This window comes from Schistocerca piceifrons, chromosome 2, assembly GCF_021461385.2.
Source record: "Schistocerca piceifrons isolate TAMUIC-IGC-003096 chromosome 2, iqSchPice1.1, whole genome shotgun sequence".
NCBI lineage: Eukaryota > Metazoa > Arthropoda > Insecta > Orthoptera > Acrididae > Schistocerca > Schistocerca piceifrons.
In genome coordinates, this window is record NC_060139.1 from 450,916,515 (window position 1) to 450,932,861 (window position 16,347).

The window sequence follows — 16,347 nt, forward strand, 5'->3', positions numbered from 1 at the left end:
ATTCAATACTTCCTCATTGGTTATGTGATCAGCCCATCTCATCTTCATCATTCTTCTGTAGCACCACATTTCGAAAGCTTCTATTCTCTTCTTGTCCAAATTATTTATCGTCCATGTTTCACTTCCATACATGGCTACACTCCATACAAATACTTTCAGAAATGACTTCCTGACACTTAAATCTATACTCGATGTTAACAAATTTCTCTTCTTCAGAAACGCTTTCCTTGCCATTGCCAGTCTACATTTTATATCCTCTCTACTTCGACCATCATCAGTTATTTTGCTCCCCAAATAATAATATAATTACGGAAGGCTAAAATAAGTTATTAGTTTCAGATTTTATTTTGTTTCTACCTTTCTGACAGTCAAGCGTTAATCGCCTTGCAGAATAATGAAGTTATCTTTGTCGGTTTTTTAAAGAAATTTGACTTTTATTAATCTTTTCTGCTGAGGCAGTCAATTTATTTGAAATGAAGTGTTTAATTCCACACTATTGCCTAGTTTCAACTGTTTGCTACATTTTAAGTTCACGTTTTCATCTTCTAGCACATATGGCATTATGCCATAAAAAAGAACCAAACAGGAGTTAATGCGGTACTGGTACTCCAAGAAAATTTACGTCTGAATCTGGACATATGAATGTGCACTTTAAGCCAAATTATGCATCTTAGTAGGGTTCACAAAATTCCCATGCTCTTGGAGTATCCTCTAACGTCTTGTTTCTTTTGTGACACAATGTAAGATCTTTTAATGTTTTACACATACGTCCTGCATCATTGTAGCTGCGCAAGCACGGCGATGCCTGTTATCTGGCGCAACTGTTGAAACGAATCTCTTTCCAACCTGTCACGGGAAAATATTCCGAATGGTTGTTTGAAAAGCGTTACTTTCAAGTAAAGTAAATTTCCTTTTACACAAGATGAACTCTGTCCGCCAATGTCCGATGAATTTCTTAAATCACAGAGTGTTTGACTCTCATTCAAAATTCAGATCTTTGAGAAGGACCATTTAGAATATTTTCGAGCCCAGAAGATCAGACATTTATGTCGTTGTTAAAAATTTTACTGGCAAATTTGTGGGATGTATCTTAAAGTGTAACACGCACAAAAAAGATCAATATTATGTGTGAAAGCTTAGCTTCTTTGCAGTTTATTATTCTTAGAGGCCAATATTATAGGCTACGTGAAAGCTTTCCTTTTCTTTTAGCAACACTATGTATATTAATTTAAACCATTACCTTTCCCTATTTGTGTGGTCGCGCTACTTGACATTGATGTTGCTGTTGGCTGACTACATCACATGTCCTATGCTCTGAATGTCCACTGTCATTGGCTGGCAGGATTGCTTGACATGAGCTACGACTGGCTTCCAAAAGCGCATCGCAATCTCGATCTCAGTCCTTCAGAAAGTAACATGTGGTGTTCGGTGGAATTCGAATTCATACTTTCGTAATATGAAATGTGCAGTGTACATGTTGCTGCACATCAGACATATTTCCGAAACGTGTCCCCCCCCCGTGTTTCGTTTTGTAAAGTGCCGGGAAATTCTACGCCAGTATATAAAACCACAACCATTGAAAGGATTGATAAGTTTTACAGTTCCGAGGAAAAGTATACTGTTACTTAACACGTAGGAAGTGTATTTTCAACTGGGAGAAAGTGTATTTTTAACCGGGAAATCCAGGAATTTTTTTTTCCTCGGCCACGTAGACACCTTGTAGATGAGATGAAAGAGAGAAGCATTGGAATATTAGCGATGCAAGAAACAAGATGCACTGACGAAGATACAGTGGAGTCAGAAGACTTCATAAAACTGAAGGAGAAACCAGGAGTTAAAGTGGGAAAGGAAAGACATGCACCTAGATGCTTTGGTACAGGGTTCATAGTAAACAAGAGATACGAGGATCGCATAACTGAAATGAAGAGCAGGTCAGAAAGGATATCAACACTGACATTTCAAGCAGGGAACAAAAAGTATACAGTAATAAATGGACATGCACCTACAAATGACAAGAACAGGAAAGAGAAGAAAGTTGTAGATAGTTTCTGGGAAGAGCTAGATGATACCTTGAAAAACATACCATATAGACATGTAAAGATACTCGTAGGAGATTATAATGCACAGATTAGAAGAGAGAAGCAACATAAAGGAGTAGTGGGCGAGTACCTTGCACACCAGCGGACAAACAAAAATGGAGAAAAACTAATTGACTGTGTCGAGAACACAAAATGAGATTGATGACAACACACTTCAGGCCCAAACCGTGTAAGAAAAAGACATGGGCAAACCAATGCACCCACATTGGGGAATTCCAAATTGACCACATAGCAATCAGCTGGACAGATAGTAAAGAGATCATTAACACAAAGGTCAGGAAGAACACAAGAATAGAATCGGATCACTATCTTACAGAAGTTAAGTGCCTTTGGATTCCAGACAGGGACAGACTGCCACAGACGAATAGAAGAACAGAAAACATAAAGGTAGACAGAGACAAATTAAGACACAATCGATCCAGATATGAGGAAGGAATTGAATCATTCAATGAATGGGACGACATGAAGCGAAATAAGGTGAAACAGGCTGAACCATGGCGAAAGGAAGGAAAGAAACGGAAGCACTGGTGGTGGAACAAGGAATGTGAGGAAATGGTAGACTCGCAGAAAAGCCTAGTGAGACTGGAGCAGCAAGAAGGACCCAGAAAAATGGGAAGTGTTGTTAGGAGCAAGAAAGGAAGTGGCCCAAACAATAAGACAGACCTGAAGACAGATGATGGTGCAGGAACTGGACGAGATTGAGACCAACTTCAGGAAAAACAAGGCAGACACTTTTTCGGGAAATTCAAAAAGTATGATTGGATACAAGGGTAGAGAACTGCTTATAAGAGATAAGAAAGGGGAGCTGGCTGTCAGTGCAAAGGAGAACTGTTGGATTTTTGCAGAGCACTTTCACGACCTGCTGAACTGTGAACCACCTGAAGAAGAGCCGGAACTGGGGACTGACACAGAAGAGAGAGAGCCATGCCCTCCAACCAGGTATGAAGTCGCACATGCCATAAGCGATCTAAAGTAGAATAAGGCAACTGGAGAAGATGGTATAGCAGCCGAGATGATAAAGTGGGGAGGCAACAAAGCAATAGACAACATGACCAACATAATTCACCAGTTCTGGAGAACAAAGAAGTTGCCAGAAGGATGGAAGAATGCAATTGTAGCACCAATACATAAGAAGGGGGACAAGAGAGATGCAAACAGTTACAGGGGAATATCACTACTAGAGGCCGAATACAAGGTGCTGTCAAAACTATTACTCAAGAGAGTAGAACAACAGGTAGAAAGTTCAGTTGGCGACTGCCAAGTGGAATTCAGGAAGGGAAGAGGTTGTATAGAACAGATATTTATCCTGAAGCAACTGATAGAACATAGGGCCTTAAAAAACAAAAAGAAAGAACTAATCTTCGTGGACTTCACAAAGGCATATGACTCCGCCGACAGACAGACTCTTGTTAGGATCCGGAAGAACAGAGGACTTGATGGAACTACACAAGAGCTCATAAAAGAAATTCTGACAGACACAAAAGCAAGGGTGAGATTCAGAGGAGCACTGTCAGAAGAAATTGAGATCAAGGCTGGTGTTAAACAGGGAGGTGGATTGGTCACCATTGTTGTTCAGTATAGCACTGGATGAAGTGATCAGGCAGTGGAGAGAAATAAACGAGGAAATGGGAATACCAAAGACCAATGTGGGGGACAAAAAGGACAACAGGGCTCAAGCGGACTGCCTAGCCTTTGCAGATGACATAACAATAGTAAGTGAGACGGAAGAAGACACAACTTGACAACTTACGTAAGGTAGCCAGAAAGGTGGGACTGAGGATCGCCTATAACAAGACAAAGACATTAAATACCACTGCAGACTGGGAAACACTGGAAGGCACTGTGCAAGTGGTGGACAAATTTAAATACCTGGGAAAATTTATAACAGGAAGGAACAGGAGCAAGGAGGGAATAACAGAGTGGATAAAGAAGATGAAGTCAGCCTTCTGCATGACGAGAGAGAGATACAATAAAAAGAATATATCCACAGAGGCAAAGATAAGCCATTACAAGGAAGAAATGGGGCAGAACAATTAGAGAAAGAAGAGAGAAAAATAGTAGATCCCAAAAGAGGTGGAGAGAGGTGGATGCGAAGACCTGGGGAGGAATTGTATCGGAACATGAGAACAATATCCGGGGAAGTCAGACTCAGAAGGGCAAGATTTACTGGACATGTAGTTAGGATGAGTTTGGACAGAATGACGAGAGTGTGGGAAACAACAGGGAGGACAAGGGGAAAGACAGAAGCCATGTGGGTTGTTGAACTTCGGAAGGACTAGTTGGAATTGGGGATCAAGATCGAAGGAAAGGAAAATTGGAGGAACAAATATACACCGACCAATATGCCGGAAATCAATGACAGAGAAGAATACAGGAAAAGATTAGTGTGTCACCAGTGGAGCTGACAGGAGAAACGGAAACTGAAGATCTCGGAAGAAGAGCGGGAGAGAAGAAGAGAAAGAATGAAGAGGTTCTGGGAGAGGCCGTAACGCAACGAGGAGGAGGAGGTGGTTTTTGTCAGATCCGAAAAGCATTTAACTCTGTATCACACTTCACACCAGCTGTCCTTTGAAGACCTGCCTAAAAAATTTCAAAAGTCGGCATTAAGCTAGAAATTTATGACTGCATTGGTATCACTGTTAGGGTTTGAGAATACAGGTTGATACTAATTACAGCATGCACAGAGGCATTTAAGCAGCTCCTGCCCCCCATACACAATCAGAACACTAGGAAGATCTAGTAAGTAGTACACTGGGAAGTACCCTTTGCCATGCACTTAACAGTGGTTTGTAGAGTCTAGATGTAGATTCACAAACGAAGTTAATAAATATCATATTTGTGTGTGCATATCTCATTTATATAACTGATTACGCAAAAAGATTTTTTACAAAGGTTTAGTAATGCTTCTGACTTCAATTTCTTGTTGTTCAATAAAGGTTATCTCATACTCTACTTTTAATTACTTGTACATTCTCTTTCTTCTCTCACTGTTTACCAAAAAACCTCCATCCTTTAATAATTTGCAGTTTTTATTGTCAAGTGCAATATTTACTGAAAATAAATAATTTTATTTTTGAAATGACAGTGAAATAAAGACCCTAAGCTGTTGACAGGGTACTGTTGAAAATGTGTGCCCTGACCAGGACTCGAACGCAGGATCTCCTGCTTACATGGCAGACGCTCTATCCATATGAGCCACCGATGGCATAGAGGATAGTGCGACGGCAGGGATTTACCCCTTGCACGCTCCTCGTGAGACCCACATTCCCAACTTAATGTCCACACACTACATTCGTAGTGCCTCATTACTCGTGGTAGACAATCTTATCGACTCCCGTAATAGTTCGGGCAATGCGTGTGCATCGGCACAGAAGGAGAAGGTCAATGGCCGGTTAGCCTTAACTATATATGAAGATGGCATCTGTTCTTTTGGACATGTCCGAAAGAACAGATACCATCTTCATACATAATTTCATTTTATTTAAAGAGTTCAAGTATGTGCTCTTACAGATTACAGCGGTTTGTTGAACCATGTAGAAAAATCCTTTTTACTGTGTAAAAATGTTGTTTTAATGGGTCTGCTGTATAGTCAGTCAGTAAAAGCTTGTATATTGCAAGTAATAAACATAAATGTGTCAAAGTAGTAAAACAAAGAGCTAAAGGAAATGCTTGGTTATTAATTTTATTGATATTTCAGATAGAACTCTAGGTTCAGTGTTTCATAAAATATACTTAGGGGGAAAGGTTGCTGAGGAGGACATCATCAATTATATGGCCAACACAGAATATAAGTTAATAATATTGAAGCCACCATTGCTCAGTACTTTTTGAAGTGAACAATTTATTTCACTGTGAACAATCTCTGATAAGCTTATGGTGTTTTGTTGTGATTACACAGTGGACTCAGGTTACTGCATGAAAATATTAGTAATTACAGTTGAATTGTTTTCAAAAATATAAAATGTTGCAAAACTGTTCTAGAGGAAAAGTTTATTAATGTAATTTTACTGACAGGTGAATGAGCTGTTAAATGAATGTGTGGGAGAAAGATTTTTATTATTTTAAGAGTATGATTCATTCAGTATCTACCATGTCAAAATTCAGTTACACAACTGCCTCTGAGAAAATTTATGCTTTTGTGATGCCTGCAAATGCCACTAAAAGTAGTGTTAAGAAATGCATTGATGACTGAGAAACTTCAACTGAAGTGTCAAATGATCCAGATACCAGTACTAGCATAAATCAGTTACACTCAACAAGATCAAACAATGAGAAGTCCAGAATGAAATAAAAATAATTTGAAAACGTTAAGTTGCTACTCACCATATAGAGGAAATGTTTAGCCTCAGACAGACACTATGAAAAGACTGCTAAACGTCTTACAGTCAAACAAAAAAAAGTCCTGTTTCATGAACAAACACACTTATTTGTGGAAACAACTATAGTTTCAAGAAGCATTAACATTCCAAATTAAAATCTCATTTTCCCTGCATGATAGTTTGTAAACGATGAATGGAGGTAATTATATGGTTTAATCTCTGGCTTTTGAAGCACTTTTGATAGTGTTTCCCACTAGTATCTGCTAAAGAAAATATGCCTATGGCTAGATATTGGGTTGGTGTATAAGTTCGTAGTGTTTTCGCATAGATTTAATAAACACAACAGTTAGACATAACTGGGACTTTAGTCATCAGTAGTGTATTGTCCTTGCTATTTACAACAGTCTGCCAATGCTGGGGTAACTTTTCAAATCCATGAGTGTAGTAGTCACTTGGTTTTGAGACGAAGAACTCATTGAGCCATGTTCAATGCACATTTTCATCCAGACAGGAAGTTCCTTGAAGGTTGTTTGATAGAGAGTGGAAAAGGTGAAAATATGAGGGTGGAAGATCAGGGGAATAAGGTGGGTGTGGAATGTCTTCCCAACCAAACCACTGTATGGTTTTTTCCCCAGTCTAGCAGAACGCAACTGGGTGTTATTGTGGAGTAGCATCATTTCACACAGTCTTCCTGATCATTGTTCTTGGATTGCATCTGCAGGATGTCTGTTGTTGGCAAAAAATGTCAGCAGTGGTGGTTACACCGTGGGAAGCAGTTCATAGTTCATCCTACCATCGCTGTTCAACCAGATACATAATGTTATTTTTTGTGGATGCACATAGATCTTTGTATGAGGAGTTCCTGCTTTGTTTGGGCTCAGCCAGTCCCCTCTTTTTCTTATGTTAGCATAAAGTTACAGTACAGGTAAGGAATGGCCGGTGTTGTTCACAAACCAATCAGCAATGGCCAAGCAGAGGGCACATATGGCCACCCACTAATTTTTGTGACTTTGGCTTAGAGGATGTGGTACCCCAACACTCAGTTTTTGAATCTTCACTAATGCATGCAAATGTCACATGATGATGGATTGATCACAGTTCATCACATTTGCCAGTTCTCAAGTACACTGACATGGATCATTCTAGATCAATGTATTTAAACAACCTTCATCAAACTCTGAAAGTCTTCCTGAATGTGGAGTATCTAATATCAAAACAGTCCAACTTAAAACAGGAAAACCCTGTTCTTGTCATGCTCTGTCCAATGGCATTATCCCCATACATGGCACAAATGTTTCTTTTGGTGCCACTGCTGCTGTCACCCCTCTATATTCAACTCAAACAGAAGAACATGAGAGAAATATTCAGAATTTTTCACTTGGTACTTCATTTTCTAACACCCACAGCTCCATCTACTATTTCCAAATGACAAAATGACAATATCTGAACTCGAATAGCAGCAGTGAACCACAAACTAAAAACAAAACCTACAAACCTATGCACCATCCCAATATCTAGCCAGGTTTGTGACTGTTTTTAAAGCTTTTTGACAAATAGAACATAGCATGTTGTCCTAGATGGGCATTGTTTCTCAGACACAAAGTTGCTTGGAATATGATAGAGGGAAGTGAAATATAGTCACAAAGTTCGTAATATTGGTTTAGCGGGTAATATTGGCTGCAGTCACATACTTGGCAGAAATTTAACAATTATGTATGAGGAAGTGCTGTCTTATAGAAATGGGATAGCATTTATTCACATCTTGACAAAATACCAATATAGTGTGAAAACTGATGACTGGTTCGTGATGCAGAACAATGTAACGTTGTGAACCTCACAAACGTTTAGCAACATTAAACTACATGATCAATTGAGAGATAGCAGGATTTAATCATTTCGTGCAAATATGTGGAAGCAACCTTCAGTTTCCAGAATGAAATTTTCACTCTGCAGTGGAGTATGCACTGATATGAAACTTCTTGGCAGTTTAAAACTGTTTGCTGGACCGAGACTCGAACTCGGGGCCTTTGCCTTTCGCAGGCAACTGCTCCACTGATTGAGCTACCCAAGCATGACTCACAACCCGCACTCACTGCATTAATTCTGACAGTATCTTCTTTCCCACTTTCCAAACTTCATAGAAGCTCTCCTGCAAACCTTGCAGAACTAGCACTCCCGGAAAAGAGGATATTGCGGAGACATGGCTTAGCCTTAGCCAGGGGGATGTCTCCAGAATGAAATTTTCTCTCTGCAGTGGAATGTGCGCTGATATGAAACTTTGTGGCAGATAAAAACTGCGTGCCAGAACTCGAGGCCTTTGCCTTTCGCAGGCAACTGCTTTACAGACTTACTCAAGCATGACTCACGACCGGCCCTCACAGCTGCCAGTACCTCATCTCCTATCTTAGCTCAGTCGGTAGAGCCCTTGCCCATGAGAAGCAAAGGTCCCGAGTTCAAAATCTTGGTCCGGCATACGGTTTAAATCTGCCAGGAAGTTTCATATCAGCACACATTCCACTGCAGAGTGAAAATTTCGTTCTGGAAATATCTGCCAGGCTGTGGCTAAGCCATGTCTCCATAACTCCACAGTATACTTTCATTCAGGAGTGCAAGGTTCACAGAAGAGCTTCTGTGAAGTTTGAAATGTAGGAGTAGAGCTACTGGTGGAATTAAAGCTGTGAGGGTGAATTGTGGGTTGTGCTTGGGTAGCTCAGTTGGTAGAGCACTTGCCTGTGAAAAGCAAAGGTCCTGAGTTAATCTCAGTGTGGTGCACAGTTTTAAACAGCCAGGAAGTTTCAACCTTCAGTTTATTAATAGGCTGCAGGGAGAGTGTTACCTGTCTTTTCTGCATCGTATACTGTAATGCAGCTCAAGACTGGGACTGATAGAGGAAGTACAACAAATAAAAAGTCCATTGCACAGGTATTTTTCTCTGGAAGGAGGTTGTAATAGAAATATTGAAAATGTCAGTTGTTAGTTCCTCCAAGAAAGGTGCTTGACATCCCATGGAAAACTCAAAGAACCAAATTTCAGGGCAGAATCTACTAATATTCATTGCTGTATGTGTCATTTATAAGCTATGGACATAGAATTAAACTAACAATAGTTCACAAAGAGGCATATAAACAACCGTGCTCCCAGTGCTTAATCTGTGAATGGAATGAAAAGAAATCATAATATATATTTGACAATGAAAACATGAAAAATACTCTCTTCCCAGTTAAATTGGTCATTCCTGTTACTACACAAATGATTAAAGATTCTTAAAGGTAGTGTTTAAAATTGTCAGGATTTAAATATGTAAATCTTTTTTAGTCAACTGATATCTGTAGGAGCAGTTGTAGTGTTAAAAAGAGTAGCATTTTATATTATTAAACCAATTTGATTGCCTGAGAGAAGAAGAATGTAATAATATAATCTGCCATTATTTGTACGGAGATGTTTCCCAAAAGTAGCCAAAAAGTGCAGATTGAGAATCTAAAATGGACTGGAGTTGTGCAGTTTTGCCTTTATTGCTATGAAAATCTTGAATGATTCATATGAAATAGAGTAAACACTGCTAATTAAACAGCAGATGATGAGTTTAACTGTAAAAGCTAAACGCAACATTTTGGAAAAATTGCAGCATTTCTGTTTCTTTGATCTATCAGTATGTATATTTCAGGGCTACACATTAACTGTCTTACGCATACTTTACTTTTTTATATATTTTCTGTTGTATCATGTTCATATAATAAACCCATGTGCTTCCTATGAAGGTACCACAAAAAATGTGTAATTGGAAACCTAGCTTAAGAAGTAATTACACAATTTTATTTATGTCCACCATTCATCTTAACAAAAAGTTGTGCAGCATATAGGTAAAGGTTTTTATTGAACTGAATTTGCAGATATGGGATTTAGTAGTGGACCCAAAAGTGAATGCTCTGTCTAGAACCAGTCTGTACAAAGCACTAGCACTTGTGGCTTGGGCACAGCAGGGGAAACAGCCTAGTGCAAAACTTTTGGAAAATTTTTCTGGAGAAGGTATGTACTTAAGTGTTCATTATACTCAGTAAATCCTAATGATATAGAATCTGATATGTCATTATTATTTTTGTGCAAGTATTTATTCCTAAAAAGACAGTTGGTGGCATATGACTTCTTACTGTGAAATATGACTGATGTTGTTTTAATGCGAGAACACATGTTGCAGTAATATATTATGAAGCTGTATGCTTGCTTATACAGATGACAGAAAGTTCATAGATGAAGCTTTGATCTACTTCAAATTTTGCGTGAACCATACTTACTCTATTTGAAAGTTGAATAAGTTACCCATTCATTCATCATAAATTAAAAAACAGGTAAAATGTTTTCTGCAGTCAGAGATGTTGTAGGAAAATTCTACGTTATATTTCATACAGTAATAGCAATATCCCCAGTTATAAAAACAAATGAAACAACTGAAAAAGCTATAATTGTGTGAATCTTTTTGTTTTGCCTATTGCAACTCAGCATCTCTGCTATGTGGTGAGTAGCAACTTTCCTACTCTACTACAATTATAAAAAAAAGGTAGAGAAATGCTATTTGTTCTGCTTTAAAGCAAAAATAATAGTCGTGATTTCTTACTCGCCAAGTTGATATAGTGGTAAGACATTGCAGTTGTATTTGAGAGAAGTGTGCTTCAGATCTCTGTAAGGCTGTTCTGATTCGGGTTTCCCAAGATATCACTAAATAACTTGTGGTAAATACCAGCTTAGTTTCTTTGAAATGAAATGGTATTACAAATATCCTTTCTCTTCCTTCTCCAATCTATACTTGTGATTTGCCTCTAATGACCTTGTTAATGAAATGATGAACCCTACTCATTTTCCTTCCTTTCTCTAATCATTATGGCCATCTGTATTCAACTTTATTTATAAGCAGTGCCCATTTTCACTGCAAGTTGAAGTGAAATGGACTAAAAAGGGTCATTGGCAAAGACAGGAATACCTGACAAATGTGTATGCAGATACAACTGAAAATAGAGTAAGCTCAAAAATCACACTTCTGTAATTTGATTAAAAAAATTGCTTTGCTCGTATGTTTGATTCCAGATCACTGACAATATGTTATTACAAGAACAAAATAAAAGTGTGGCCTGTGGTGAAATAAGTATATAGTTTCAGTAGTTACATAGGAGGAGCTAAAATACATAAGTAGTTGTATAATAACTATGAACACCATGGTGAGACAGATGAAGAGTTTATCTTGACTTCATCAAGTAACTGGAGTATCTCCTAAGTTGTACAAGACATTTCTGCTGTTTCACCTTAGTTACTTCATTGTGTTATTTCCACACTCCCAGTCTTTCTCTCCTCTATATCTCCCTAAACCACCTCCACCTCCTATATCTTCTTGGGGTAACATGTTAATTTTCAGGTATGGCAATATTAGTCATAGAGGATGGTCATATTCTTCCAGTTCTGTCCTGTATACACCCCTCCACCCCTAGCCTCGACAAAGAATTTGTGTAAAGTCTGTGTTTATTGTTATGTGTGAAATTCTGTGAAAGCTTTCTAAATATTTCCCCCCCCCCCCCCTCCCCTTTCTGAAACACACATTGTGGCCTTCCTCTAATGATCCACAACTTAAACTGTCATAAGTATTGCTTTATCTAATTACTTATCAGCCATCCCATGGCTTTCATTAAGTACTAAAGTATTTTTTAACCAGCATGGTACTTTTTATTATGGTGTTAGGGTTTCATAATAATTTTGACAAAATTATTTTCCATTTTTTCCAGAGCTTCCAAGGCCAGAGCTTGGTGATTTGTCTGAACTGCGTCAAATGACTAGAGATCAACAGGGAGTTACCCCAACTCGCCTTGGTCTCACATATACTGAACTTTGTTCCCAAGATTCAGTTGATGTTGATCTTGTACCTGAAAAGAAAGGTCTCTTTCTGAAGCATGTGGAATACCAGGTCACCAGCAAGGTAGGGAAACCATATACACTTGTTGCTGTCTTTGCATTGAAAGTGAAGAAAGAAAGGAGGTTTTTTCTTTCTTTTTAACTTGAAGCCATTTTGTTTCATCATGATGCCATTGCTTTCAAATTTTATTTAATTAATGCTTTTATTCTGGAGGTACTCCAGAAAAATCTTTGTAACACATGTCGTGATGAGTGGTAGATCGTTCATATGTATTAAGAAAACAAATGGGCTCAGAACACAGTGTGGTGGCTTTCCCAATTTACGGTACCAAACTCAGTTTAAGATCTGTTCCTTGTTCGCTGACACTGGAACAAAACTTTGTTTTCTTAGTATGAAATGATCCTTCCTTCAGCTTTGTCCTAAGTTGTGCAGAAATGTAGCATGGTCCATACAATAAAGTCCCCCCCCCCCCCCCCCCCCCTCCTTACTAGATGTTGCGCCAGAATTGGTAACAGCTTTGCTAATGTTTAGTGAACACATTTTACACAGCATATTATACAAGCCATGGTCTACATAAAACTGAATGATTTCGCTAAGTTAGTTACTTTACTTTTTGGTAGCATTACCTGTATGGGAACAGGGTACAGCCCACACCAACTTGTTTGTACTGAGGCCTTACTAAACATGAACATATTTTCAGATCATAGGTGGGGCCTAGAAGGAGAAAGATGACATCTAGTGCAGTAGTGTGTAGTGAGAAAGGAAATAAAAGCCACATTTCTGCAGCAAAAAAGGAAATTTGTAGGAACTGTAATAGTGAAAACACATTTCAAGTTGACAGCTATAGTATCCCCCCTCCCCTCCCAACCAAACCAACACAGACTCGTTGAACACTTGGTCAACACAGTACTCCTAAAACATGGTCTTACAGGAAGTTTTATCATTTAACTGTAATTTCAAACTGGTTTTAGTCCACTGTGTTCTTGGAAATTTTCATTTAACCCGAATTTTCCATTTTTTCCTCCTCCTTTTTCCTTTAATTATTCTGCTAAAGCTGCTTGTATACCATTGCTGGAGAATCGTGATCAATCAGGAGCCCCATCAGGTTTAACAATAAGCTGCCATCAAAAAATGCAATTCCATTTTTAGGTATGCTTTTTCATTCTTCAAAAGTTAGCTAATACGAGACTGTAAGCTGCAAGCAGAAAGAGGGGAGTCTTGGCTGAGACAAAGGAGAAAAGCATATGTCTGCAAATTAAACTAAAAATCACAGGAAAAGTAGATTTGATGTACTGAAAAAAGGTACAGTTGCTGACAAGTATGTAATTGACAAATCTACATTATCCACAGTACTTGAGATCGGGAAAAGTTCTTAATACTGCTGCATTGAATACAAATACAAGCAATTTTGCAGTGCCAAGTACAAAGATGTTGAAACTTTGTTTCTAGAATGGTTTAACTGTATGCCCACTTATAATTTAGTTAAAAACAAACGGAATGACAAAATTTTTTTACAGATTTCAGTTGTTCAGCTGGTTGGATGCACCAGTTCCAAAAGTTTCATCATTAGTGATTTGTGGTGAAGTAAATAAAGCTGAGGAAGAACGAGCAAACAACTGGTTGCATGAATTGTACAAAGTGAGAGAAAAGTAATGCCTCATGTGATGTATATAATATTAACAAAACTAGACAGTTTACAATCTTTTCCCAAGTTTTACCCTCACAGTGAACAACATTTAATGATTGTATTTGTATGTAATTCAGATGTGCAGTGATAAACACTGATCTTGAGTGATCAGTAAGCTCAAGAAACCACATCGTTTTAAGAATGTAACATCGATACTTTCACTTGCATCTACTCTCACCATAAGATTACTTGGATCGAGAGCTCATCTCTCCATAAATTCTTTCTTGGTTTTAACTGTTCAGTGATGGCTCAGAATAACCCTTTTCTTCTCACACTGGATAGGAGTACAATCCGTAACATAAATCTTAACTTAACCAATGTAAAGGTTCACTTCCCTCCTTCCCCCAAATACAACAAATCAATCTTCAGCATTTGGATAAAGACATTACTGCACTTATAAATAGGATTAATCACAAGTGCCTTGTGAGATCTGCAATTTGTATTGCTGAAAAGGAGGTGGAAGTGCCAACTAGGAATGTACTTGATGCATAAAAGCTATTGCCGCATCCTGAGAAACTGACAGTAATCCTGTTGATGAATTAGATGGTGGTGAGGAAACCACTTCATCCGACAAATGGAATATTCTACAAGATCTTGGGAACCTTGGAGTTACTTTGAAGGAGTTTAACACCAATGATGATTCCAGTGGAATGTGATGCACAGACATTATCATAACATTGTGCCTCCGACCAGGAAGTATTACATGCTGTGGACACTTGAGAAAGTTTTACTGCAATATCCTAAATGACCACTGGTTTTACGAAAGCTACGAGTACAGTTGGCTGTGAAGTTGCCAGGCAATTTAATCCCCTTCTGCGAAGGTGCAATATACAGGATTCAGGCACCAGATAATGATCTGTGAGTACTTTTCTTTTTAGTTGCAATGCAGTAATTAATGCAAATCATCTTTTTCTCATATTTATTTTCTGTGTTGTTATTGCAAACTGACATTATAAATAGGATTATTGTAATTCGTAATGGTACAAACTTTTTTTTTTAATCTTCCAAACAAGTGTGTAATAGTTGGTAATTTAGTGTTTCCTATGATGATATTCATAATTTACTGTAGTACATGTACAGAAAAATTGTTATGAAACTTTAACCCTGGCTAGCTGATGCCAGTAGGAACCAAAATTACTAATGTTGTGTAGGTCGACAATGCATAATTTTTAAACTACTGAAACTTGGCACCATCTGCTCTGATTGGCCGTGGGACTGCACTGTTGTCGGATGCTCTGGACAATGCATAACCACAAATGCTTTGCCTGCCGGAGATTGCAGTGTATCCAAAGCGGCCCGCATGCTCGGTGGTAGAGCACCAGCCTTCCATTCTGGACCCTCTGATGCTACAAAAGCTTGGTGACGCCGAACAGTGTTTTGTCGAACTCTTTCAAAGATTCCTGACATTGCCCTGATGTGATTGGGGGCATGTTGAATGTGATCCATTAATTCCTCTTCATTTCTAGGTGTTTCACGTCTGGTTGGGTGAAATAGAACCTTGAAGAATCCCCACAGGAAAAAGTTCGGTGGCATGAAATCTGATGATCTTGGGGGCCATGTCCTAGGAGCACCTCTGTCAATTACCCGGCCATTGAAGAGTTCATTTAAAGATCCACACAAAGCATGACTGTTATGTGCGGGCACCCCATCATGCTGAAACCACATGCGTAGCCATATGTCCAGGGAACATCTTCCAGCAGGCCAGGTAGAGCTTCTTGCAAAAAGTGAATGCAATTTGCCGCGGAAAGGTGAGGAGGTAGCCAGATCGTCCCAATCAGATGGTCACCCACAATGCCTGCCCAAATGTTGAGCGGAAATGGACATACATGGCGCAAGGATTTCCCCTTGCCTGGTAATGAACATTTTCCCGAGTGTTGGAGAGGCCATCCCTGATGGAAGGTGCACTCATCGATAAACAACACAATGGTGGGGAAGTCTGGATCTCGTGCAACATGTCGCAGAAACCACTGACAAAACTGTAACCTGTGTTCATAGTCTGCCACAGGATTTAGAAGTTGGACAGGGTGGAAACTAATAGATTCTGGCCATCATCCTTCAAAACCTCCCAGACTAACTGAAGAGTGATCACCATGTCGTGTCCAACCAGTCCAGTGTTTGTCATAGGTGCTTCCTTGAAGTGCTCAACAACAATCTCTTCAAATGCAGCATCCCATCATGTTAGATGTCTTCCAGCATCACCACAATATCCCACTAATGAGCCTGTTTCGCCAAGTTGCCAGTGAGTGGCTGTAAACATTTGGGATGTGGGTGGCGTCTTGCTGGGTACCGTTCCTCATACAATTGTAGAGCTCCATGTGTGTTACAGTTGACTAGCCCATAAACAAA

At 38.9% G+C, this 16,347-nt stretch overlaps 1 protein-coding gene across 2 annotated transcripts in view; it reads left to right on the forward strand.

Moving 5' to 3' along the window:
* Positions 1-16,347, forward strand: part of LOC124776762 (sorting nexin-8-like) — a 101,200-nt gene that overhangs the window by 15,315 nt on the left and 69,538 nt on the right. For both annotated transcript variants that reach the window (XM_047251898.1, XM_047251899.1), the window contains exons 4-5: positions 10,309-10,444; positions 12,187-12,377. In XM_047251898.1, the coding sequence (XP_047107854.1) occupies positions 10,309-10,444; positions 12,187-12,377 (327 nt within the window). The remainder of the gene's footprint in view (positions 1-10,308; positions 10,445-12,186; positions 12,378-16,347) is intronic.